Genomic DNA, 27398 nt, shown 5'->3' with positions numbered 1-27398 from the left:
TTTAGTTTGCTGCAGCAAACTTAATATATTGAAATTAATTAATACCCAATGGCCACCCATGAATCAAAATTAAGGTTTATGCTATGGGATTTTTTTCCTGAATGGTTTTTTCCCCTTTCAATAACAGCATACCAAGAAGGGAAGAACATTTTGAGAAATTCTACCTTTCCTGAAATGCTGTGTTTCCTCATAAAAGGTATGACTAAGAAAAACCTAAGAGAAAATACCACCTAGGCTCATGAACTTAAGTGTCTCTGAAGGATTTCTTGCCCTGGAGAAATGGGCACACTATGATTCAAGTAAATACAAATGAGGGGTACTATCTACACAAACTTCTCCTGAACAGCAATTGCCAATCATTTCAATGGACTTACACTGTAAAAGTTCCCCCGATGAATTCTGATGTAGGTCAGTTACTTTAATCTACCTTTGTACAGAGACATCGGAAAAGAAACACTTCAGATTTGCATCGCTGCAAATGTCCTTTGGGGAGTAGCAGTTTTGTTGCTTAATTATACAAGCTTTGATTCAGGAAGGACCAGTAAAGGTTTCACAAGCACAACTGTACTGGGAGTTTTGCAGGAGGGTTTCTTCACTCCATTTCATTTAACCTGTGTTTGGCCAAGTCACCTATTTTTAAAAAGAGTTTATTGTTTCCCATGACTGCTACCTTGAGCAGTCGTTCTCAAACTTCCTTCTCTGGGCCACACTTTCAGAATAAAAATCTGCTAGCACCAAACCAATTTTTTACTTAATAAGAAATACATTGAGAAACAAAAACAACTCCTAGCAGTGCTTGATTTTTAACATAGAACACAACTACTATATAATAGGATCATGAGACATCCAGAAAGTATAAAATAATGCAGCTACATAAGAACATGAATCATTCCCAAAATATGGCCGAGAGCGAGATTGACGGCGTGGGGGGGGGGGGAGAAAATAAAAATAAAAAAATGAATCATTCCCAAAATATAATACTTATTGTCCTTGAATCTTCCCGCCTCTTGCCATCCTCTCCTGCTATACCAGAATGGTGTGTCAGACCCTTTGAGAACCACCAACCTAGAGTGTGCATATTCTTCAAAGTGTAAACTGTGCCCAAGGATGGCCAGATGCATTTTGAAGCCAGAGTAAAATAAATCCAAACTGCATTCCCCTACCCCTCGCCAAAGTGGACCACAACCCATTGGGAAGTCCATTAAAGCAACTCTGAGCTACACACCTGTTTACTGTGACCCTTAATTATGACCGAGTTCTGTGGCTTGAGCTGGCTGCATTCCACAGGTGAGCCAGGTTTTGATAGGGCTGCCAGCCAAAAAATCCCCCAGAGTCATCAGAAAACCAACTGGATCCATCAGTCTCCAAGGGCGGACCATTCTAATAGGCTCCCTACCCCTGCAGAGGAGGAAAGCAACTGAAAGTCTAAAACTCAACAGGAGGTGATCTGACCACACAAGCAGCTAATGCTATAATCCTCTTCTCAGATGACCCTCTTACTGCCAGAGTGTGGTTGGTGACGTGTCAAGCTGATGACATGTTGGGACAGCCCCACTGCTGTCATGCAAAGCTATTAGATTATGAGCAGCCCCAGACTTAGAAGCCTCATCGTGAATGTTGACCTCTGCAGGACCAACAACCTGGAGGTCCTCATGCCACATCCAAGACCACATCTGTCAGCTCAGGCTGGGAGGTATTATTATTATTTAATATAGTAAACCAACAGAGTCCCTAATGTTTCCTGAGTGCCCATCACAAGACTTCATTCATTCATTCATTAAATTTGCATGGCACCCCTAATCTGAAGATCACAGGGCAGTTCATAACATAAAAATACAAAATGAAAAACCATTCAAATCGACAGGGAGCCTGCAGACAAAGAACAAATTACTATAGGCTATAGTGGCACCCTCTGCCTGATCCTCAAGCCTGCTCTGATGCCGCACTGAATAGTCAGGTGGGCACAGCAGGAAGATACCAATGCCACCCTGCTCATCCACCCAGATCTCAGTAATACAAACCAAGTTGGCCTCCTCATCCAACAACAGGTCATGGATGAGGGAGACCTTATTTAAAACTGACCTAGCATTCAATAGCAGCACCCACAAGCCTGAGGGTTGACTGACACAGCAACCAGACTTCCTCTGGCTGTCCAAAGAATGTTTCTCCTGTTTAATCAAAGGCTTTTTCCCAATTCCCCAATTCCAAATTAGTCTGACATACTCCTTGATGAGAACAAGAGGCCTAACACAGGCCATCTTGGTTTGGCCTTTTCATTACAACCGTGGAGGCTCAAATACATCACCATGGTATGTAACTGCAAACCTGATGAACTCCAGATGTTTTTGACAGCAACTCGCATCAGCCCCAGCCAGCATGGCCACACGATGCTGGGGTTGGAGTGATCATAGTGGTACTGGCTGGGGCTGATGGGAGTTGTAGGCCAAAACATCTAGACACTATCAGGATGCCAAAGGATGCCCTACTTTACTGATGTAAAATCCAATTGATCAACTCAGAGAGACATTCCTATAGATACCTAGTAATTTATCAATGATAATTACGAAGTGGGAAGCCTCAATAAAATCATAGCTACAACTTCATAGCAGGTTCTGAAATACTAACTTTTCTGAAACCATCTTGATTGGCTGCCAATGTTAATAGAACTAATGGCAAGTAAAAGAGTATCCAATTACGGATCAGCAAACAAAACATTCTTTGTTTATATCTGCTGTCCTGGAGAGAAGCAGCATGCATCTCTTATAAATCATTAGAAGCAAAAATGCTCAATTAATCCTTATTTGATACGTAAAGCTCTAGCAGAAGTCCGGCCCTATAAGCTATGCCTCCTCTGTACCAATCGAAGCTCTAATGGCTTCAGAAAGCAGTCACACTCTATGAGCAGACAATTGAAGAGATTTAGTAAATCCCACTTTATAGAGCAGAGACTAATCGGAAAACACAAGCCAGTCAAATGTTTCTTATGAACTGTTGACACTACATCAATGCTGAATCAATTGGCGGCATTTTCTCTGAGTGACAGAAAAGAAATAAATATTTATATCACATAACCTATATCAATGAACCTAGGCAGAAAGCTATTTCTAACCTGTCAATATTTGATTATCTTGAAGAATCGTGTCCCCTTTCTTTTAATGATTAATATGAATTCCTTATTAAACCTAAGTGGAGGCTATCAGGGAAAAATGTCTTTATTAATGCTTTCAAGCAGAAGGTGCAAAAAAGGAAAAAGAAACAAAGAATTATCCACTGTACTACAGCTATACTAAAGTATAGCTTAAACCACCAAATTGTTAAAAAACAAAACAAAAAACAACCACCTTAGAAGTTATAACCAAAGAAACTTCCCATGTCGTGTCTCTGAATCAAATACAGTCAGTAAAAGCAACAAGGCCACACAGTGTTAGGGAACTTGACATTAATCCCCTCCCCCCAGTTAAGAATGTTCTGATTTCACTGTCATCAAGAGAACATAAACAGGCTAGACTTGGAACGGATATCCATGACTCCCACCACCAACCACCCCTCAGTGCAGAGCCCTGTCCATGTTTCCTTGTGAAAGGTTGCTTTCTCATTTGCTTCAATTGGCAGCAGGGTTGGGGGAGAGAATGTCTACACCTCTACCCCTTTAGATCTGACTGCTCTGCTGAAATGATGGGGAGAACCTCCGGTGCACAACATTTCAAAAGAACTGATGGTCACCATAAGCATCTAAGTAAATTAAAGATACAATTATTCATCTACTACAACAGCCCTTCATTCACTTATTTTTAAAACATGACATAACACTAAAGGGGTATGGATAATGCCCACTGTTTGAAAACTATGCAGGTCTTTATATCCCTAAATTCCTGAGAACTCTTTGCATGCCTGGGCTTCCCAAAGTCATCTACAAGGGTCATTTTCTTTTCCCGTCAAGTATTTAAAATCCTCCACATTCCATCAAGAATATTAAAAATACTTCTGTTCTCAGACAGAATATTTAAATCACTGCTTCCTTAATGACACCTTTTTCTCCTCCTCTACCCCAGGAACCTTAAACATTTATTACAGAAAAGCATTTGTGAAATATTAAATCAAATGCCGAGGGTGGGTAAAAACAGTAGGCATGTATTTTATTTTTATAAAGCCCCTTTGCTATATTTCAGGCAAGAGTCACAGCCAGGACTTAAAAAAAGAAGAACTGAAATCCATATTCCTAAGTTTTATTTAAACAATTCTGATCACAAATAAGCAAGGCTGCAGTGCAGGTGACACTAGCGGGACCATTCTCATCTATTAAGAGCACAATGTTACAGGTGAGCCGCTGAAGGACAAGCGTGAAGACCAGCTTTTATCTTCTTGACACGCTCAACTACAACTACTTGATTCATGAAATGCCAATGAGGCTTGGAGAGGTCACTGTGTGAAGGCACTGAATACGCATCTGAGATAATTAAGATTTCAGCCTTCGAAACATGGAAGGGAAGTGAACAGCAGTTAAGAAAATCAATAAGAGTCTTTTATTTGCAGTGACACAGATGTCTCAGTCAATAGTGTCTAATAGGCAAGCTTGATCGCTGTGGACAGGTGCCTGCCTCCAAGGCTATCAAAGGGCTTTCACCATGACAAACATTAAAACTTATTTATGTTGCTATTGAAAGATCCTGCTGCCTTGCAGGTACTTCCATTTAGTGGTGTATATTTAAAGTCATTATGCTACTTTGGGCCTTCCCGCCTATTTGAATCAAAACTGGCCAGGAAGGACTTGCCCTGAAGTATCCATTTGCCCATCAATTGTGAGGCTACTGCATTCAATTGCAGGTGCCAGGGGAAGGCAAGGAAGCCTTCTACAGATTTTGGCCCCCTTTACAGAGCAAACTGATAACTAACACAGAGCTTCAAATAACACGGCACTACATACTTCTACTACTACCTCCACTCTTCATCATCTGGCAGCGTGTGTGTGCCTTAAACCTATATGCAAAGATCTAACAAGCCAGGAATCCTATTTGCTATTCAAAATTGATTAACTTTTCTTCCCCTAAATTGAGGTAGCAGCAGAACGACGGATGCGAAAGGCGCTTCAATCTATTTGGAGCTAAATCTGATTAGTGCATTTTGAGAAAGGCGAAGCAAATTGGTGTGCCAATCCAAATCAATCAGGACAGAGGCGCCTCCACAATACGAGCCCTTTCACAGCTTCTCCTCTACTTTATTAAAAGACCACATTACTGATAAGTGAGCAGTAAGCATCTCTGAGGCTATCCTAAAACACAAGACATTCATGAACAAGCCCATCCAATACACCTACCTGGCCATTAGCTAATATTTTCTTCAGTTCTGCAGAAGACTTCTTCAAACTGCACAATCAAGAAGGACAAAAAAGGTATTTTTAGTGATTGTATCAGCACACTTTATTGAATGGAACTGCAACTCATACCCAACTAAAAAAGTATAACACTACTTAGCGTTACATCTGCCTATAATCACAGCTGTGTGAACTCAGCACCCAAGCAATTAGCCTAGAATTAATTATCACAGTTTTACTTTTTTCATTTCATTTCTCCTCTCAACATTCAGATTTCCAAAAAAACTGAACTTTCATGATGAAATGGTAGGGTTGCAGAGAGAAAACAAATGTGGGGAAAGGGCAGTGGTAAAGCCAGAGTGGTGCAAAGGACAGAAAGTTGGACTTGGGAGCCACTCGTTTCAAATCTCTGGATTAGTTCTAGATTTATAAAATGGGAACGCCACTCATAGTTGTTGATAGAATAAACATGTCAACCAGTTCTAACCACTGATGCTCTGAATGCAATTTTAACTGGTTATTCTTTGATAATTGACATCCACGTAAGACTGTAGAACAGGAATGGTGCAGGGCAGGGTACTCCAATGCTTGGCCCAAGGGCCCCCCTCAAAGCCTTATTTGATGGCCCTCAGCAACATTTGACGCCCCCCAACCCTTTGTGCTGCCTTAACAAAGCCAAGTAAGCGAGAAACTGGGCTTTGAGAAGGAATTGTGAGGGCTGTGACAGGGTCAAAGCGTCCTTCAGCCTCCTTCCCAAAGCCTAGTTAGAGGTTTCTTAGCTTTGGGAAGGAGGTGAAAGGGTTCTAGGACTCTGCCAGAGCCTTGCGTCTCTTTCCCAAAGGCCTGTGCCTCACTTAGCTGGCTTTGAGAAGGCAGTGCAAGGGATGGGAGGGGGTCAAATTCGGGCCTTGTTTCCTCCACCCAACAAGGCAGTGTGTGGCCTGTGGGTTCCATGCTGAAGTACTATTGCAGCCCACTTGATATTAAAAGTTGGACTGCCCTGGCCCAGGGTCACAGTCCAGTAGGAAGTTCTTGTACACGAGACTCATTGAAGTGAATGTCAGCTGTGCATGAACAAAGAGGTGCTTTTGCACAGCCTCCCATTCATTTCAATTGGGCTTAAGCAAGAACATCTCCTGCTTTATCACGACACCCCCAAAAAAGTTAAAAATGCAATGAGATGTAATTAGTGCATATATACCTCTAAATGCATCTGATACACTTAATAAGCCAGGATATGAATGTGCAGGCTGCAGCTACACACAGTTCTTTCATTCTTGCTTTGCTTCTCCATTTGCACGGAGGGCAAAATAGACCAGGAAGCTGCAGTTGTAAGCCGTAGTTTAGTTGGCTTACAAATCATGACTTGAGATCACGAAATAAGCCATTTTGCTTGGAGAGTTTCCATAGGATCATAGAATTGTTGGAGGGGACCATGAGGGTCATCTAGTCCAAACCCCCTGCAATGCAGGAATCTTTGCCCAACATGGGGCTTGAACCCATGACCCAGAGATTAAGAGGTTCATGTTCTACTGTTTCATTTGGAAGCTCCAAGTTCACATGCAACAGAAAGGTATGATCAGCTGTGACTTCTTGATTTGTTTTTCCTCTCCTCATGAAGTGAGTAGCAAAGAAGGAGCAAAGGGGCTGCACACAGGCTGTATACAGGTGCATATTCTTATTAAGCCAGGATTCAATTGTGTGAATGCAGCTGTATTCTTGACAGGCATGAGTGTCTTATCATCGATCATGTTGACTGAAATTAAAAACATGTATATGGTATCTTTGTTCTTTAATAAGCCTCTTGTCTGCTGGACTACTTTAAAGAAACTTTGCCAAATGAAAAGTATACTGATCTTGTCATCTCTTGCAACCAACTGTTTTGAGAACATGAAACGGAGGCAGGCTGTCAATGACTTCAAAACAGTCATTCCTAATGCAGGCAGGTTTTGGAAAATGAAAGTCAATTAACTGCCCCATTAGATGTCAGCTTCTACAGAAGGCACTGCTTGCAGGGCACTTTCAGAACCAGCTTAAAGCATGTGAAGAAAACAACTGACCACAAAAGGGGGGAAGGGACTTGCTTTAATATGACTTAATAAGCTTTAATAATTTTGTAATAATACAATCCTAATACTTTGCTGATAATCCTTCTCCTCTCGGTAGGCAATAGTTTTGATTCCGACTCTAGACCAATGCAGGTTTCACATACAACACAGAATGACCTCCCCTGCGTAAGGGTACTGTGGCATTTAGCTGAGATAACGGACAAAGTTCTTTCCTTGCATTTCCTAACAGAAACAGGTAACAGAAGAATCATTCTCTCTCGCAAGTCTCTCCTTATATATTCTTCAGTGACTCCTCTTCTTTCATTTCTGCAACAGAGCAGGAGTAACCAACATGGAATCCTTGGACTACAATTCCCATTATCCCTAACCATTGGTCATGTTGGTTTGGGCTAATGGGAACTGTAGTCCAACATCTGGAGGGCAGCACATTGGCTACCCTTGACTTAGAGGATTCCTACAGGTCTCAGGCCTCAGCTGCTTGCTTTAATTCTTCTTTAGTGTTTCTCCCTGGCACCGCAAGGCTTCACTCATTGTCAATTCTTTAACCACCTTTACACAAAACAAAACCAGTTGTTCTGTCCATCACCCCTTGAACTTCTGGCCCATCATAATCTTGCAGAACACTCAATGAGACAGAAATGTTCTGAAGCAGTCCTCTCCTCCATTTCTCTGAGGTAGCCCTGTCCTTTCCGTAGGCTTGCAAAACTGGATCCATCTTTGTCTCTTCCCTTTCCTTTGGCCCACCACATCCAAGCTGTGCCCATATCCTGCAGCCTTTCTGTTTCTCCTTTACCAAGATCCACCCTTTCTTCTGGCTATTGCTAAAATCAACTGGCCATGGATCTTGCTATAGCTGTTGTCTTCAGCTGATATAGAACACCTCTGAATTTCCCTCCTCAAGCAAGGATAGCCACTTGAGTGACAAGAGAAGATAACAGTAGAACAGTATTGTTCTGTATCACATAGTATTCCAAAATGGGATAGGAAACTTAAAGTGCAGTGTCTTTAACAGGGCTGGGTGATATCAGCTTTTCAGCGTTGTGACAGACCATCAGCCAAACACTGCGGTCTGGCAATATACCGCGATGTTGAAAAAAATAAACCGCATTGGCCTCAGCCTGTCAGGCACCGGGTGAAATTGCCACAGCTCTCACCATGGGAGCTAAGGCGGTTTCACCCCACACCTAGTGGGCTGGGACAAGGCAGGTTGTTTGTACGGCGCAGGAAGGCTATCAATCCCCAGCTGAGCCATCCCCTGTGCTCTCCCTGCTTGCAGACAAGCAGGGAGAACATTGGGGATCCTTTGTGAGGTTCTGCTGGGGATGGGGTGCTTCCTTCACTTGCGTAGGAACCAACGCTGGGCTGGGGGATTCTTTAACTGCTCGGCTGAGCAGAGGGAGGAGCAAGTTGTATCAGCGCTTATCCCTCTGTGCAGTATGAGAGCAGAGTGGGATGGCGATTACACTCAGTGATATATTGCTGGTGAAACTGCCACTGCTCCTGAGTCCTTCAGCTAGCAATGTTTGCTGGAGGAAGTCGCTAGCAGAGGGACTCAGAAGTGGTGGCAGTTTCACCAGCGACATAGCCGCTCCTCATACTGGTCCTGGGCAATATATTGCCCAGGCCTAGTCTTTAAGTTGCTTGATTCACAAGACTTCACTCATTGAGTCATTAACATTCCCAATTTGCAGAGGCTGAAAAGAGATGAGCTGCTCAGAACCCAGTAAGTCAATGGCTAGGAAGGGTCTTGAAATCTGGTCTCCGAGGTCCTTGCCCACAATCGCTGTGCAATGTATCAAACTGGCTGCCTGATTTCCTACACTGCAATCCATGTAGAGACAACTAGTATTCATCACATAGGAGAATAAAACCCCCACCTGCCCCCGCAACTGCCCAATGTGAAACAACCATAAACACAGGATGTCTGTATGCCCACTACAGAGCATGCTAACTTCTGGACTGGGGCAACTGTGCAGAGAGCACCTCAAAGAAATAGGTTGTCGAAAGGCACAACAGCCTCAAAGACTTAACATTGCTTTCGACAAGCCACAAAACCTTGCTGAAAACTGGTCAACCAAATCCCCCTGAAGTTATCTGGCATTTCCTTATTTGCTGCTGTTAATTACTATGCAGAAATCACTTCTCGGGTTCTGCTTTAATAAAACGCATGCACACTCTTCCCTTCAATTCTTACCTATTGCTTGGAAGGGAGTCCGGGACGGCTGCGCCACTATTGTTAGCAGACCCTGCTCGCGTATTTACCTGCAGGCAGGAAAGGAATCTTTATCAGTTGTTTCTATTCCGAGGACATGGTTCTAATTAACCTTTAATTTGCCATGAATTTCCTATTTTCTCTAGGAAGGTTAATTAGCTAGTTGCCCATGGTAGAAAGCCACCCTCTATGTAGGTTACCACATTGTGTTATCAAGGAATCATGCTCTTTTATTCACTCTGCATTTGAAATGCTTGGTTAAGTAATACAATCAAGAACAGGCACACAATAAGGCTTTCATTTCATTCCTATTAAATACATCTTGCTCATTCCTCCCCTCCCCTGTGTGACCATTTTGCAGTAATATATCAATTACATTTGTCTAATATGTCACCAGAAAGGCTGAGATATACTCTGCACAACTGTGTATCGTTCGTAATTTGAGATTCATGTAACATTACACAGATGCGTATCGATAAAATGCAAGTTAAAACATAAATATTGCACAATGTTTGGGCTATGCTTAAACCGGTATAGATTAAGCACGTCAAAATTAATATGATCTTCTTTCTTTGTTACAGATCGTTGGCACAGCCCAAGAGCACAGCTCCTGCACAACTCTGATGTCTGAATGGGGCACCAGAAGGAGGAGGAGCACCTTATTTCAGAGAGAGAAAGCAAGAGAGAGAACAAAAGCAAGAAAAGAAACAAATTTCAGTCACTGATAAACCACACAACTTATTCTGATAGCACAGTCAACACCATACGGAAGGAATCTTTCCTCCACAACGTTTTTAAAAAATCTGCTTGTCAAAGCTCAGAAAGTACCATTTTGTTTGACATTTCAATAAGTGGAACACAGCATTGCAAATCCATCTAAGTTTAATGAAACGATTATTGAAATTCCTACCTTCAGGCCATGTATGTTCCGTTTCCCTGGAGGTTTGCAGGCTGAAACAGTAATTGACTAAATTGTAGAACACATCAGGGCCATTTACAAATTTGCTCAAAATGAAATCTTTTTTTTTTTTTAAAAAAAGAAAGAACGAGTGTGATACCAAAATTAGTAGAGAGAGAAAAAATGATTGAGATATGGCTCCCAAAACCCAAAGCAGGAATTACGAAGAAGCGTTTCTAGACCTGCAGGAATGAGCATTTAAAGAAAGATTTGTATTCTGAAAACCAGCTAATATAAATTCTAATTTTATCTTAAATTTCATCAAAATCAATATAACTGTGAGTCATAATGAACATCTTCTAATCCAATTCCCAGTAACTCCTATGTGTTTTTCATTCCTTTTCAGTGTTTTAACTAAACATTTTTTTCCGGAGATGCTGTTTTTAGCAGAGGTGATCAAAATACATTTGGGGTGGGTGAGGGAAAATGATGACACAGCGATGCCAATGTGCCAGACACCCACACCATGTAACTGGGATCAATGCTGCCGGCACATTTTGTTCTGCATCTTCCACACTGAAAACCTAAAGCTGGAGTTTCAAATTTGACTGCCTTAGGACACCAAGGAGCAGGCATGGCATAAATTGAGATGATCTCCTTGGTTATTTACACAAAACCCATGACAGGCTGTTATGAAATATAGGTTTTTAAGATGAAGTACTGCAGAGTGAGAAAGAATTATTTCCTTAAAACCTTTCGAACTCCACATTGACTTTTTCCCCGCCCCCCCTGCCCCCCCATGCAGTGGATATGCTTTTGTCAAATGTTAAAGCCACAAAGGCTTCGAGCTATATGTTACGGACAGTTCCCATTTTAAAACTACAGTGCCCTACAAATTGTATGTTAAAGGGCCTGTCAATTTTGATTGATTGTCTGGGAAAGGATGAATTTGATTTTTTCCCCCTTCTCCCCACCACCCATTCTCAGAAATACATGCATTTCACTCCAGCTTTTGACAGGTGGAAACAATGCTATTTATTAGTCAAAAGGACACATATGATAGCTATTAAACACAGCAGTTAGGATCAGCCCATGCAATTTAAGCAATGGAAAATATTACCATTATATTTTTAAATAAGAAATAACGGATTGCTAGTTTAAGGGCAAAAGCTGGGAGGGAAATCTGAAAAGCAGCCAATGAAAATGCAATCAGCCATTCCTAATTTGGGAGTGGAAGGGCCAGAATAGTAAATAATATTTTACTATTAAATATTTAACCAAGTGTCCTTTCTTTGCAGGTTATATCCTAGTAACAAACTTCATTAGGTGCAGAGTTAAGCCCTGATTGGAGAACAATTTAAAATTCCACAATCAAATTCCAGCACACAGCATCACAGCAACCTTAACTCTGGATAGCAGTGGGGTAACTTCAGGAATTGCAAGCTTCATTTTTGGTGCTTTAAACTGCAATCCTAACCCCATTTTAACCCTTAGGGGTAAGACCCATTGAACTGAATAGCATATACCTCTGGGTTGACATGGTTAGGACTGCACTGCAAATTATTTCATCCCTTTGATTTAATTCTGAGCCCTGTGGGTTTCCACCCGACTCCAACCTCCACTAAATAAAAACCAAACAGGCTTATCTGCATTTAATGAGTTACATGTTCTAACCCAATTGCATGCACGCCTTTAAACTATTTCTACCTTGCAAACAGATTTCAAGCACTTGTTACAAAAACGTGCTTCGCCAAAAAAGATGGGGCAGACGTAGGGCAAATTTGTGCTTTAAAAAATTAATTCTCTTTTTATACTTGCATCTGGGCTGCACTGGAAAGAGCTTTGAAATTGACAGTGAGCCTTCCTCTCACTGGTGGGATCCACAAAGATTGCATGCTTCCCTCATCAAGAATGAACAAGGATCTCTACATCCTAAACCCACATTCTCTTCCACACAACTGATCTCTAAACTGCCAGTGCTGTCAAGACTCCTTTTGAGATCTTATAAGCATGCGTTAGAGAATCCTGTTGGTTAATTGCCCAATTCAAACTTCAGAGAGTTACAAGTAATGAAAAGTCTAGAGTGTTTTTAATTGGAAAGCTTGTGTTATGATTATTTGTATACTATCAGTTAACTGATGAAGAGTATAATTTTTAATTATTTTAATTAATTTATTGCAAGGACATTTATATAGAGAATTTAAAGCCATCTCTCTTAACAACTGTACTTCCAGAGATGGGAAAGGGGAAAATTACATATCGTGTTAAGATACATGTGTTAAGAAAAGATCCCCCTTAGCCCAGGTATTGACAAGATTCCAATTTTTGCTGTCCCACATAAGCAGCAAAGAAGTGGACCACCCAACAGAGTTAGTGGTTGCTAGCTGCATAGGCCTGACTTCACGGATTAATCTGCTTGGCATCTGTACGCGTTCACACCTTTGCACTCACCATTTTTAAATGGGCACAAGTTGTACAATGCAAACTAAAATCTGGTCTGGAGAATGACTTTTTATCTGCAGAAACTGTGGTGTCCCCAGAATAATGGATCCCTCCTTCCAAAATTAAGACATAAATGTGACATTACATGCCTCTGAACCCGTAATCACTGATAAAACAGCTTATAGATACATTGGCTGGCAATTAAAACTTTTTAAAACATTACCTCTTGGATAGATCTGCAGAGGCACTATTAACTGTCCATTTACTTCCTGTTCCATGACTGTGGTGTAATACTATGAAAAGATGTATGAGAAAGAGAGAAATCATTCAGTTATATACACAGACTGGCAACAGTGTGTCTCCCTGAATTCAACAGTTCCAGAGAGACCATGCTAATTGCAGCAAAGAGATTGACTAATGCTCTTTCTTTCAGCTGTCACCAAGACATTTTGGCCTCTTCGTTGAATTCACAGCAGTATTTTGTTTTTAAAGTGGCAACTGAATCTTTGCTTACTGAATGCAAAAGAACAACTGTAAAGGGGCTTCCAATTTCCTACAGGGGCAGTTTTAAGACTTTAGTATTAACTTTAAAGGCCCTAAACAGTTTGGGACCAAGGTGTCTGAAAGAGTGTCTGCTCCTGCATAGGCCTGCCTGATCCCTACAATCAGCTTCAGATGCCCTCCTGGTTGTGCCACAAGCTGCAGATGTCTGTCTGCCAACAACCGTGAACTGTTTTTTACCACTACGATTGAATATTTTGTATTTTGTATTTCTATTTGTGTAAATTGCCTGGAAATGGCAACAGTGATATATAAATATTTTGAAATAAGCCAAGCATGGTAAGCTTTATCATTTCTATAGCCTTGCGAGGAGCTTTACAATTATCATTATCCTTTTCTCTTTACTTGAGTCTGCACAATAGGCCAGCAATGCCTCAGATTTACTCACAGGGAACCCCAATACAAGATGCGGGAATGGCCACTAGCTTTGAAAAAGGCTTAAACGCACACACGGAGACGTCTGCCAGTAGTCAAGAGTGCTACCTCTTTCACATAGTATATGCTGAGGGCAAACAGGGATGACCAACATTTGTATATTCACTGCTCCTACCAGGAGTGTAGAAGCTGCTGGCTGGCCAACACTGTCAACAAAATCCTGGGCAAGATGAATCTTGGGCCTAATCTAGGTAAGACAGTTCTTTGTTCTAACAGAAGATGGGAAGCTGTGAATTGACCAAGCTACCCAGAAACTCAAGAGCTGAATGGAGATTGGAATCCCCATAGACTGCCCATGTTCTACACCAGGATGGCTAACCTTTGGTCCTCCAGATGTTGCTGGACTACAATTCTCATCATCCCTGGTCATGAGGGCTGGAGGGTAACACGCTAGCCTGCTCTACTCTATATGCTGGACCATGGTGTCATTCTCCTCTAGCAAGAAGCAGAGAAAAGTAGCAAGAGCTTAAAAGCAGATATCTGAGATATGCTCCAAGGGCCAGTACCAGCCTCAGAACCCAGATTATAACAGTGCAACTCCCACTCATTTCATTGGGGCTTACACCACAGAGGTTCATAGTAGATTTTGCCCTATGTTTCTTTAAAAATAAAAAAGTAATGTCGCTTTCTCCATTACTCAAACAGAGATGACAAGTAAATGAAATATCAATCATGTCAGCTGTCAACCTTTTGGGACAGCAATAACTGTTAACAAGTAGTCTGGAAAAATTGTCCAAAAATGATTTGTCCTCCACATATGAGCACTTGAGGTTGCCATGGAAAGTTAAGATGCCAGTGGCTATTTGGAACATTGTTCAGGTATTCTTTTTAATGGAAAATTTGCCAGTTATTGATCCAAAACGTGTACCCTTTGCTTCCAGATGGCTGCGAGCAACTTTCCAATCAGTGGCTGTCAAAAAAATTACTGCCTTTTTATACCAATAGAAGGCAACGGTGGCAGTGCAGCCCTACTGTCACTTAATGCCTCTCTCTTAATTAACCAAAAGTACCATAAGAAATTCATTCATTCATTGCTATAGGGATTATAAAATAGGTTGCTGGTTTTCTAAAACACCTTTTTGTCTTATATAGCAAATTTAATATGGCATTACTTTCAAACAGCTGGTGGCAGTTTCTGAACAACCTTGGAATATATGTGGTTCACATGTGAACCAAAACAAAGCCTTCACCAAAGCTGACTTCTATTATATCATTTATTTCTCAGTTTAAAACAAATCTTCAGTTTGCTTTGACAATAGCATAGCCTGAAAAGGCCTGGCACTCACTCCTGCAGGCTGCAACTTCTCAAAACTATGATGTTATGACTCACATACCATACCAAAACCTCCCTGCAGTTTCAGGGGTGATTTGCCATGCAGAATGAGTGGACTGGGCATTAGTGAAACACAAGGCCAAAACCCTCTTGGGTGCACAGAGTGAGCTGCATGTTTTTTTAGACAAGGGAAGTAAGTTCCTCTGAACACAAGCTTTCCTTCAGTGGGAAGGGTAGTGGGGACAGGTATTCCAGCAGTCCTCCCTTCATTGAAATGACTGGGAATTTGCTGCACACCATGAAGTTCCAAGTGGACACTGGAGACTCCTTGTGCATAAGGAATCCCTGGGTTAGGTTATCAGAGCACAATGTAGAATTCGGGTCTACACTGAAGAACTGTCAATCATTGTATCTTTTTAGGAAGAAAAGATATGGAAGACCAATGAATTGTGTTACTCTATTTTAATTGGGGGGAGGGGAGATAATAGCTAAACTCATGCTCATTTATAAAACACAATGGACAAGTCATTTATAAAGTTATATACAAGTCATTGAGATTCAATGAATAACCTTGTTTTCATATTTTTACAGTTATTAAAAGACAATACATCTTTAAAATCTTCTCTGCATGCTGAGCCTGCAGCTAAAATATAACTCTTCTGAGAGAAGGGGTGAAAAAGTCTCCAGATGAAAGCAGATTTTGTTTTTAAAAAACACATTTTTTTTAGAGCCGAGGGGTTCATTTTTAATGAGCCGTTACTTTAAGTACTGCATAAAAAAACGCAAGAAATTGATAGTCCATTTAGTTTGCACTATATCTAATGCAAAAGTCATTAGGATGCATTACTCTCAATGTTCATGATATGATCTGTAAGTGTAGTTGCTTTTTTTCTCTAAAAAAAAGGAATGAGCACTTCAAAGTTTCATGTGAGATCTCTGCACCAAACCAATAGAATAAATAAATAAATAAATAATACACCCTCCGTTTGCTTTTTAACAGAAAAACACCAGAAAAAGGGGTGGAGGGGGAATGAATGAATCTGATCAGAAGCCACCAGAAGCATCTGCAAAAGTCAGACTGAAATGAAGTCATAGGACTCTTTGTATCTGCCATTCAGTTCAAAGTTTCTTATTCAGGAGATGTGGATTATGGCTGAAATCTCACATGATTATTTATGTATTTACTGAATAAAATTTATCTACTGCTTGACTGTAAAAAAAACAAAACCCCTCAATAATTTACCCAAAAAAACCACAACCCCAATAGCACTATTAGTAAAATCAATTAAAACATTCAAAAAATTAAAACTAGCTATAGGGAATACCTACATAGGACAGCATCGCTTTCATTTCTTCATCACTTCGAACAGTAATCCTATCACCGTCCTCATCTTCATCTGTAAAAAAGCCCATGTCTTTAGAATTATTAGTTTAAAAAGAATAGCAAGCATTTTACAAAAAGGAACCTTATGTTGTATGCCTTAGCAAACAAAACTGGACAGTGAATGGATTTTAAAACAATAACAAATCAAGGCAAAAGGATAAGAATGCACTGTTAACCAAATAAATTTCAGATGTATAGTATTTCCTTGTATAGCCCATAAAAAGCTTCCTTACACCAAACGAAATCACTGGCCCATTTAGCCCAATAACTATCTACACCAGCCCTACACCAGCCTTTCTCAACCGTGGATCTCCATATGGTGTTGGACTACAACTCCCATCTTCCCTAGCAAGCAGAACCAAGGGTGAGGAAGTACAGTGGTACCTCGGGTTAAGTACTTAATTCGTTCCGGAGGTCTGTACTTAACCTGAAACTGTTCTTAACCTGAAGCACCACTTTAGCTAATGGGGCCTCCTGCTGCTGTCACGCCCCTGGAGCACGATTTCTGTTCTCATCCTGAAGCAAAGTTCTTAACCCGAGGTACTATTTCTGGGTTAGCGGAGTCTGTAACCTGAAACGTCTGTAACCTGAAGTGTATGTAAGCCGAGGTACCACTGTATGGGAGTTGTAATCCAACAACATCTGGGGACCCAAGGTTGAAAAAGGCTTGACTAAACTGACTGGCATTGGCTCTACAAGGTTTCAGACAGGGGTCTCTCCCATCCCTACTTGGAGATACCAGTGATTGAACTAGGGAGCCTCTGCCACTGAACTATGTCCCTTCCCAAATGAGGAGAGAGTGAACAAGAACAGAATGCTGAAAGTCATACAAATGTTACACCTTCAGATACAGTGGTACCTCGGGTTAAGAACTTAATTCGTTCTGGAGGTCCATTCTTAACATGAAACTGTTCTTAACCTGAAGCACCACTTTAGCTAATGGGGCCTCCTGCTGCCGCTGCGCAATTTCTGTTCTCATCCTGAAGCAAAGTTCTTAACCCGAGGTACTATTTCTGGGTTAGCGGAGTCTGTAACCTGAAGCGTCTGTAACCTGAAGCATCTGTAACCTGAGGTACCACTGTATGGCCTACAGCTTCACATCCTGTGTATTATTATTTTTTCCTGCCAAGGATGATTTACATTTATTCAGATAGAATTAAATGGCTATAGAATTTCAGGTCATAACAGAACTATTATGTTCATATATACAGGTGTTGATGCTCTAGGAAGTTGGATTTAGGATAAAGATTAGGGAGAAGTATGGTTGGAAAGGCAACCATAGGTGATGCTTTCCTTCCTACTTGCTCCCCGCCCCCCATTCCTTTGCATTGTCAAAATATAGATTAAACTCTTCGGGACAGAAACTTGTCCATTTTTGCTTATCTTATTCTGTAAACACTGTGATGCAGCAACAATGCTGCGGGTAGAAGATACCCTGGTGTCAAACTAGAAAATTCATTATATAACAAGGGTTGGCAGAAAGTAGATCAGGACCTACCCATAGATCCAAGTGATTTGAAGTACCGTATTTTTCGCCCCATAGGACGCACCGGCCCATAGGACGCACCTACTTGGGGGGGGGGAATAAAGGGGGGGGATTATTTCCCCCCCAGGTACAGGGCTGGGGCGGGAGAAGCCTGAGCTTCCCCCGACCCCAGCCCCCAGAACAGGCTGCTATCCGCAAGCTGTGGGAGAGCTGCACAAAGTTGCGCAGCTCTCCCACAGCTAGTGGAGGACTGCGCAAAACCCGAAGCTTGGGGCGTGCTGAGCTCAGCGTGCCCCAAGCTTCTGGGTGCCGGCAAGCTCTCCGCTAGCTGTAGGAGAGCTGTGTCTCCCACGGCTAGCGGATAGCTTCCTGAAGCCTGGAGAGCGAGAGGGGTTGGTGCGCACCGACCCCCCTAGCTCTCCAGGCTTCAGCGAAAGCCTGCATTCGCCCCATAGGACGCACACACATTTCCCCTTCATTTTTGGAGGGGAAAATGTGCGTCCTATAGGGCGAAAAATACGGTAAATCAGTAAGGATCTCTGACTCTCAGCTGTTTAAGAACACAGCAACAACACAATGAAAAATGCTGGGGTGGGGGAGAGTGGATTGTTGCGTGAAAGGACTATGGCCCGAGTTCCGTTCTGCCACTAAAAGCACATTTTTGTGTTCAGAATTCTAAAGTGTTTGCCTTCTGCACCTGGCTCCAGTTGGAGGATCTTGGGGTTCTGGTGAAGAAGATGAAAGCATGAAATCTGCTTTTCCCCTGTTCTGCAACGCCATTTCTCAAAAGGAGACAGGAACACAAGCCTTCATTTAAAAATATAGTTTTTTGTATCTTCAACAGAAGCCATTAGAATAGTAACTGCTATGAAAATTCTCAACACAATCTGACTCTGAATGAAAAGAGCTATTAAAAAAAAACAGAACAGAAAAGAAAACAGAATCCTGTTAAAACAGACACCTTGAAGGAATATTTTGTCGTGAGGGGCCACCATTTGAAAAGCCAATTGAAACAACTAAGAAAGCACTTCATTACTGTAGATTAGCTCTAAAAGCAACACAAGCTTTGGAATGCTCAGGTAAAGCACAGTGTCTTTCGTGTTCTTAACACAGAAACATTTCTGCACAAGACAGATGGTTGATGGGTATTAAAGGAAGTAGGGTCTGTCTAAAACAAAAGAGCATAATTTGTTATTTGGAGGTGGGGGGGAAACCTACTAGACACTGTATTTCTCAGATTAAGTAGGAAGATTTTTTACCACCCCACTGGGAATAAAATGTATGGAATCACCCTCAAAATGATTCTGCTCAACACAAAGGTTCAGAAGGGGTTTACCAAGCCCCTCTGCTTGCCTAGAGCACAAACAACATGATATCCCAGCCCATTACGGAAGCAAAAGTAGAACTAAAATAAAATAAAGCCTGGATTTTACTAATGTCACATCCTCATAAGACACCAAATAGAATGCAGCAGATGGCAGTCAAATATTCCAGAGCAATCTTTGCAAAAGATGCAGTGTGTCATGCACAATGCAAAACGGTTTGGGATAAAAGGGCCATAACGAGCCATATGTCGTTAGTCGTTTTATTTGTAGCAACATGGCATACAACAGCGAAAGGCCCATCAAGGTCCAATGGTGAGGGAGAACTACAGCCCCAGGTAGAGGCAGACACACAAGACACACTGGAGATAGCAATAACTAAGCAAACAGGAGAGAAAGCTGCTGTGGATAGCAATTAAATGCCTCCGAGAAAGCCATCAAGTAGCTGAGAAGATGCTTAAACCAGTAAATTTCAGGCCTTCAGCATGGAGAAGATAACCCTGAAACCAAGCAGCATCAATATACGTTAACATATTTCTGATGCCACTTAAATGGCAGGGGAAACAATGTCATGCCGGTGTAAAATGACAGGGTAAAACCAAGAACTGGAAAGCACAGCAGCAGATGTGAAATCTATATGTCAAGGCAAGTTCTGCCTAAAGGTGTCAGTAATGTGGATTACTGCTCCGGCTGCAGTGCCTGCTCCTGGCACACAAGAGTTCAGTGGAGGTTGATGCACAAAGCAGGAAAGCTGAAAGGACAGTCCTGGCAGCAAGCAGATGTTTTCACACAAACAGTTATAACACCTTGACCAGACCCAAACTCTTAAAACCCTTTCCATGTCTCAAGACCTCTTCCCCAGCAATAGAATAATTATTAATAATAAAATAATGCTTTTCCCTAACTGTTCACGGCAAGTGTGCAATCTCTATACAACAATCATGTAAGCCATGCCAGTCTCATTTTCCACATATTACAGATTGAGGGCAGGGGAGTGAGCCTGAAAGATGGCAGCTTGCTTAAGACCACCCATTAGGTTCATAGCTGAGCTGAGGTTTGAACCTCAGTCCATAGTGTACTGTCTCTACCATTACATTACATAGCCCAGTACTGACAGTTCTGCCATCAAGAGCTTGATATCAGGAACTTGCAGAGATTAAGCTTTTGGAGACTTGAGCTGAGACAATAGCTGTTCTCCCACTAACAGAATGATCAGGGATGAGAGCCACCTGATTCTAGAGAATATGACATTTCAGCAACCAATCTAATGTTTTACATTTGTACACTCCACTCTTCTAAAAGCTAGCTACTGATTTCTGCTTTTAATAATAATAATAAAATCTGAAAATTAAAATCTCAGCCTACAAAGCCTCCAGGTACTTTATACTTTTCATTTAATTTGAGCAATATAATTGCAGCGCGCACAAAGAGCACTGTAAGGTCATGCTGGTAATTAAAGCTATATTGTAGAAATATGCACTCTCAAAATGTGATTAAATAATAAAATATTACTTAGCTTGGGATCGTCATTAAACTTGCATTCATATATAAATATTTAACTGTAGCATATCTGAACATAAACAATATGTAGTTGTCATTTTTTTAAATAAATAATGCGAGTACTGAGCCATCCTCAGACTCATATTCATACTCATACTCACATTCAAAGGCTGTTGTCGTCGCATCAGGCAGAACCTGACTGATCACATCCTGCAAAATAAAAATAAAAATGGAGGCAGTGAGCTATATTTTTATCAACCTTTTTGTAGAACCATTTACTTTCAGATCCTCTTATTAGCACATTCACAGGTTTTTCTCTCTTGCTGCTGGAATAGAAGATACCAAAAGCAAAACCAAGTCACAGGACCATAGAGTTAGAAGTCACCTCAAGGGTCATATAGTCCAATTACGTCCCCTACCAATGCAGAAACCTGCTCATCTAGCAATTTAGCTAGGAGGGCCATCCAGTCTCTGCTTTTAAACTTCTAACAAAAAATAGAGTCCACCATCTTCTGAGACAGTCTGTTACTGTTGAATAGCTCCTTCCAAGTTCTTCCAAATGTTTAGCCAATATGACCAATCATGTAATTTGAACCCATTAAGTTGCATGTCATCCCCTGGAGCAACAGATCACAAATTTGCAGCATCATTTATGTGAAACCCCTTAAAATGTATTGCATTTCCTCTTTAACGTCTTTTCCCAAGGCTCTTCTCCCTTGAATTTCTTCCCCCTTCAACCTTTCCTCATAAGACCTGGTCTCTAGACCAATCACGATCTTTGCCATCCTCCTCTGGAAATGTTCATTTGGCAATATTTTTCTTAAACTGAGGTGCCCCAGAAATTGGCACAGTATGTCATAGAAGATCCAACCAAGGTCTGAGTGACACCTTTACTTCTTGTGCCCTGGACACTATACTTTTCTTCATGTAACCAAGAATCCCATTAGCCATTTTAACCACTGCATACTATTGCTGGCCTGTGGTTTACTAAAATCCCAGATACTCTTCACATCTACCGCTGCAAGGTTAGGGGGTCACCCGTCCTTTATTTGTGCATCAGATTTTGTATACTCAAATGCAAAACTCTACATTTATCTCAGATGAAATTCATTCTGTACACTAAGTTGTATCCTCCAGCCACTTTGGTGTCACCTGCAGATTGGGTGTACCTTCATCCAAATATTTTCCTCCATCATGCATTCAGTAAGAATGTGTCAAGTATACTGCCACAGAAGAGAGCACTCTAATCCAGCATTTGAAACTCCCCTTGTTCTAGGTGCGTTTTGCGACAGATAATTTCATTAATGTGAGCAGATTCTGAGCTCTGGGTGTGGTACTGCGCCTAAGATTTCAGATTAAAACTGCCACTGCTGGAAGGAAAGGAGGACCTTTTTCTGCTTCCCGACTTCCAGCCACTCTCTGAAAACTGGAGAAGAGACCCTCATAAGAATATAAGGGGGTGGAGCAGGGGGTGTAGGACTTTGGTTTTTTTGCAGTCTTCAGATGAGGACTAGACCATGTGAGTTATGAACATAAGATTTTAGCTGCAGTTCATTCATTTTCAGCTTTATATTCTTGTTATATAACAAAGCATGCCTAGACACTCCACTGCGGCACCCATAACCTAGGTTTAAGGTACTATTTAGCTCCTAGCTTTCTTATCTCAGTTTCTAACACTGCTCTAATCCAACCCTCTCTCCCCAGGAAGACAGAACTACTCATACTCTATTAAAGTAATTGAATGCTGAACATGCACTAACCTGGAGGCAAACTCAAGTGCAGAAATGCCTATTTGGCTAGATGATAATAAATAAATAAAATGTACCTTAAGAACCCAGTTTCCAAAATACATGCCAAGTTTTACTTCACTAGTGTCATATGTTACCAGCTTCACTAGGAAAACAGCCTTTGGTACGCTTTAAGCTAATGTGAAAGTGCCACTGACAAGAATGTAAACAGGGTGATCTGGAAATCCGAGTTGGAAAAGTAGCCATTATCTTCAAAGTCTATACATGATAAATGATGTAAAGTTTGGGTTCACAAAGAAACAGCAGAGCGTCTTTTTCCTTTTACCACTGGTCAGCCTTCTTTAACTGCACATACAAAAGAATGGTTGAACCACATTAAAAGTTTGTTATTACATGACTCTCTGAGTACTAGATCAGCCAAAGGAGAGAAAAACAAAAAGCTCAAAATTCAGCACTCTAAAAGGGAAGCCATTGTGGACATTGGAAGCTCAGGTGTATAGCACTATGGCCAAACTTTGTCCCTTCTTGCGAAAGAAAGGGATTGTTCCAGATTCTTAAGCAGTATTCTTTTCAGAATCCAGACTCACCTTTTGCCTAAATGTGCATTTGAGGACCTTCAAAACTTTTTTGCTGTTGCCACCCACCTTAGGTCAGGCTGTGACCTAGTAGCGGATCCTAACTTTGTTGGCATCCATCTGCCTCAAGAGACAATGGAGTGTGCCTCTGGGGGTGAAGTCAAACCTCTGTGTTAGCAGCACCAAAAAGACCTCTCTAGGGTGTATGGAGGTCCTGGGCTGCCCAGATGACAGGATCCCCCCCCCCCCGGCCTCACTGATCAACCAGCTGAACCTAAATATTAGAGAACCTCAGAAATATTTACCAGAACTTTTTTGTGGAAACTGTCTGTGTGATGCAAGAAGAACGTAAAGCAGGTCTGCCTGGTGGTTTTGGTTAATTTCATACAAATCTACCACACATCACCAGTTTTCTGCACTGTAAAAGAAGTTGCCATCATTCAAAAGTTAAAAAATTGTTCTTCCTTTTAACTAAGCTGCAGTTCTACGCACAGTCGTTGGGAGCAAGCACCATTGAACTTCTTTCCAAGTAAACATGCATAGGACAAATTATCACACTACATGCACTAATTGACTTACCAATGAGTATTTGTGCTATCTATGTTTCTTGCAAATGCTTCCATGTCCCACTACAGGTGTTAATGAAATCATATCACCAGTCTGCTACTATAAAACATTAAAAGCAATACCCATTTAACATATATTTAAGAACTAATTATCCTTTGCAGACACTAGTTATTCTCACTGCCATTAAAGTCCCATCTTACAATTTTCTCCTTTACATATCTGCCAACCAAGATTGCACTTCACAATCTAACAAGGTAGGCCTGAGTCCATAAAAACCTATGCCATAATACATTCATACGGGCTCATCCACACTTCTGTTTTTCCTGTGATTTCCTGGCACAGGTCCAAGAGAAATTTCATTTGCCCCCTTGCTCTCGCCTGGAAAATCCACTGTTTACTGCTGAATCAGAATAAACATCAACCCACAGTTTGCTCTGATTCAAACTTACTCTTGTAAGGTGCCACGAGACTCTTGACTGTTTTTCCTGCAGGAGACTAACACAACTAGGTAAAGGTAAAGGGACCCCTGACCGTTAGGTCCAGTCGCGGACGACTCTGGGGTTGCGGCGCTCATCTCGCTTTACTGGCCGAGGGAGCCGGCATTTGACCGCATAAAGCTCCCCGGTCATGCAGCCAGCATGACTAACCCACTTCTGGCAAACCAGAGCAGCGCACAGAAACACCGTTTACCTTCCTGCCAGTGCGGTACCTATTTATCTACTTGCACTTTGACGTGCTTTTGAACTGCTAGGTTGGCAGGAGCAGGGGCCGGTGGGGATTCGGCAAGCCCTAGGCTCCGTGGTTTAGACCACAGCGCCACAACTACTCATCTTCAAATGCCTGGAGTTGCACACCACATCACAAGTCATTATTGCTATAAAAAAGGAGTGGGGAGTTATCAACATTACAATTGTGATCTGGGAAGTGTATTCACTAACCCAAAACAATATGCTGCTTGAGAGGAAGCAAGTTTGAAGGCTTTATTACATTTCTCTCCCAAACCTGTGTTTCAGAAAAGCTGGTGCATCTTGTGCCTTTTGTTTACTCTGATAAAGTGGTGCTTCCAGACGGCTGTGTATTTATTAAAATATTTGTACACCCCTATATCATTTAAAAATATCAAAACACTTTATAGCAATTAAAAATATAAAAAATATGTAATAAAACCATTAAAACGTTAAAAACATGATTGGATTTGGGCCCCTCACAGGCATCAAAATGCCAACAGCCAACGTAACCCAGGTTAACACTTTTCAAGGAAAAATGTGATAAATTTCCAACAACCAGCTTACAATCTGGATGCAGAATTCCTCGTTTTTCTCTGAAACCTCCCTGCGTGGAAGAGGAGCTTCCAATTCACTGGACAATACTGAAATTCTCCATTGCTGCAAGTGAAAAGAGGGGGAGCCCGGGTCTACTTCGCAGCAGCTGCGGGGTAGAGTGGGATGGAGATAACCACCTGTTAATCCGGAGTGTAGGTTGTGGGGTGGGGGGAGAAGGCACGTAAAACAAACCCCACGGAACAAGCAAGAAGATATCCGGTCCTCGCCCCAACCCCACATCTCCAATAGGGGTAGTTGCGGCGTTTCGAAACCGAAGCCCCCCACCGGAAGGCGGTGGAAATGCGGGGTAAGTGGCAGGGAAGAAGCCGCCGCTACTCCGCCAAATTCCCCCGGGATAGCGGCGGTTCCTGAGGCGAAATAGACAGCGCACCCGGGGCACCCACCCACCCATATTTCCCTGGCACCTCACGCCCGAGCTAATGGGGAGGGGTGCCCCGAGTGACACCCCCCAGCCCCATATTCCTCCTCTCTCACTCACCAGTACGTCCCTGAAGAGCAGCTGAGGCGCCGGGTGGACCGTCCAGTCCACGGCGCCGCCGTCCGGGACGCGGATGCGGATGACCAGCGCCGGGTTGGGGGGCTCCATGGCGGGGCTGGGGCCGGCGGCTGAGGCGGCGTCGGCGTCGCCCACGGCCAGTAAGAGCATCCCCGGAGCAGCCGCCGGGGCCGAGGGAGAAGGAGCGGGCGAGGGAGGCTCGCTCACATGGCTTGCCCGGACTAGGCCGAGGCGGGCCTGAGAGGGAAGGCAGGAAGAAGGAGCCGGGCGGGATTCCCCCTAGGCGCCACTAGGCCCAGGCGGGCGCTTTCGTCGCGGAAAGGAAGGCTGGGAAAGCTGAGGGGAGGCGCCGGCGATGGTGCAGCCGCCGCTGCGCCGGGGAAGGGGGCAGCCGGGCAGCAGTTCGCCGGGGCAGGAAGGCCCCCTTCGCCGCAACGGGGACGGCCTCCTAAGCCGGGCCTCGCCCCCGCCGGCGCCACAGCAGCCCCTTTTCCCTTCAAGGGCTGGAGGCTCCGATGCCCCGCGGAATGACACTTTCTCTCCCCCCCCCCCCCGCCCGCTGCTCACCCCAGTTAGGCCGCCTTTGCTAAACGTCACCCATGCCGCGTCTCCCCCCCCCCCCCCCCAGCATACACGGCGGATATTTCCTGATCGCTCAAATACAGACTTATTTATTTTTTGAAGTCTCTTTTCCCGTATTTCTGCATTGCGTGCCTGCATTGTGTGCAGAAACCCACAATGAAAACCACCACTATTTGTGTGCGCGTACTAGGTAGGTTGCATATATATATCTATAGATATGCCATAGCAAAACTTTTTCCATCAGCTCCACCGAAAGGACCAGCAGCTTTCAGCTTCTCCTCTTCCTGAAAGTCTTTCTTTCACAGCAGGTCATTCCAAGAACTCTGTAATGTATGTGTTGTGTACACACCAAGCCTTTAAAGAGCATTGCAAACACATACTTTTCCCTCCAGGCATTCTGGGCACCGGAATTTACCCCCTCACGGTTGCAATTCCCAGCAACCCTTAACAAACTGCAGCACCCCAAATTTATTTGAAAGGGAAAGAATATGTTTGAATGTCCTTTTACAGGTACTGTATAATGTGTAGCTGTGTTTGTGTTTTTCCTCCTCCCCTCCACATTCTCTTTCCTTTTGTGTTGTGTCTTTGGAACTAAAGTTGAGAGCAGGGACTCACATATCATTGACGTTTGTAAGCTGCTGTAGAAGCCTGATTTGGCTGAAGATTGAGAGTATTGAAAAAAGCCAAAACATTAAAAAGCTTTGAAATGTTAATTTTCTTCCCTTCCCCCTTGAAAAACAGTCAGCCGTGGGGGCAGACCAGCTTCTAGAGCAGCCACTATAAAATATACTATGTGCTGCCAAAGCAAAAGCCCTCTCCCTTTTCCAGCACCTTCCCCCCACCAAGTAGTAAAACACCAAGGAGATTCTCAGTGGTAAAGGGGAGATCTAGGGCAGATCTCTGAGCCTGGGGGAGTTCTGGCACCTTTACAGCATCTCTCTCACACACACACCATGTGGCTGCATATGTATTTTATATGTCCCTTACATTTAAAGTGCACTGCTTTCCTCAAAGAATCCTGGTACTGGTACTTTCCCCAAAGAATTGGGCGGTGCACAATGTGGTTTGATCTTTTGAGGGCCTTCTCAATAGTGGGGCCCGCCCTGTTCAACGCCCTCCCTTTAGGTGTCAAGAAAAGAAACAACAATCAGACTTTTATAAGATATCTGAAGGCAACCCTGTTTAGGGAAATTT

The 27398-nt window shown here is 42.6% G+C and overlaps 1 protein-coding gene across 7 annotated transcripts in view; it reads right to left on the bottom strand.

Annotated features, from left to right (window-relative positions):
* The window catches only part of MAP2K5 (mitogen-activated protein kinase kinase 5), a 126065-nt gene extending 99691 nt beyond the window's left edge, over window positions 1–26374 (bottom strand). For 5 of the 7 annotated variants that reach the window (XR_014504579.1, XR_014504580.1, XR_014504581.1 and 2 more), the window contains exons 1-7: window positions 25605–26231; window positions 21055–21103; window positions 16531–16598; window positions 13156–13225; window positions 10503–10543; window positions 9575–9642; window positions 5315–5363 (exon numbers count right to left, since the gene is read on the bottom strand). Coding sequence is in view for 4 of the 7 variants with exons in the window: in XM_083412139.1 (XP_083268265.1) it covers window positions 5315–5363; window positions 9575–9642; window positions 10503–10543; window positions 13156–13225; window positions 16531–16598; window positions 21055–21103; window positions 25605–25772 (513 nt within the window). In the remaining 3 variants the exon portion in view is untranslated. Of the gene's footprint in view, window positions 1–5314; window positions 5364–9574; window positions 9643–10502; window positions 10544–13155; window positions 13226–16530; window positions 16599–21054; window positions 21104–25242; window positions 25409–25604 lie in introns of those variants that run through there. The other 2 variants (XM_083412140.1, XM_083412142.1) reach the window with 2 other exon arrangements.
* Window positions 26375–27398: the final 1024 nt, after the last annotated feature.

The sequence above is a fragment of the Podarcis tiliguerta genome, assembly GCF_965153285.1.
Source record: "Podarcis tiliguerta genome assembly, chromosome: 14".
NCBI lineage: Eukaryota > Metazoa > Chordata > Lepidosauria > Squamata > Lacertidae > Podarcis > Podarcis tiliguerta.
Note: the sequence above shows the minus strand (reverse complement) of the source record. Positions and strands in the feature narration are given on the sequence as shown.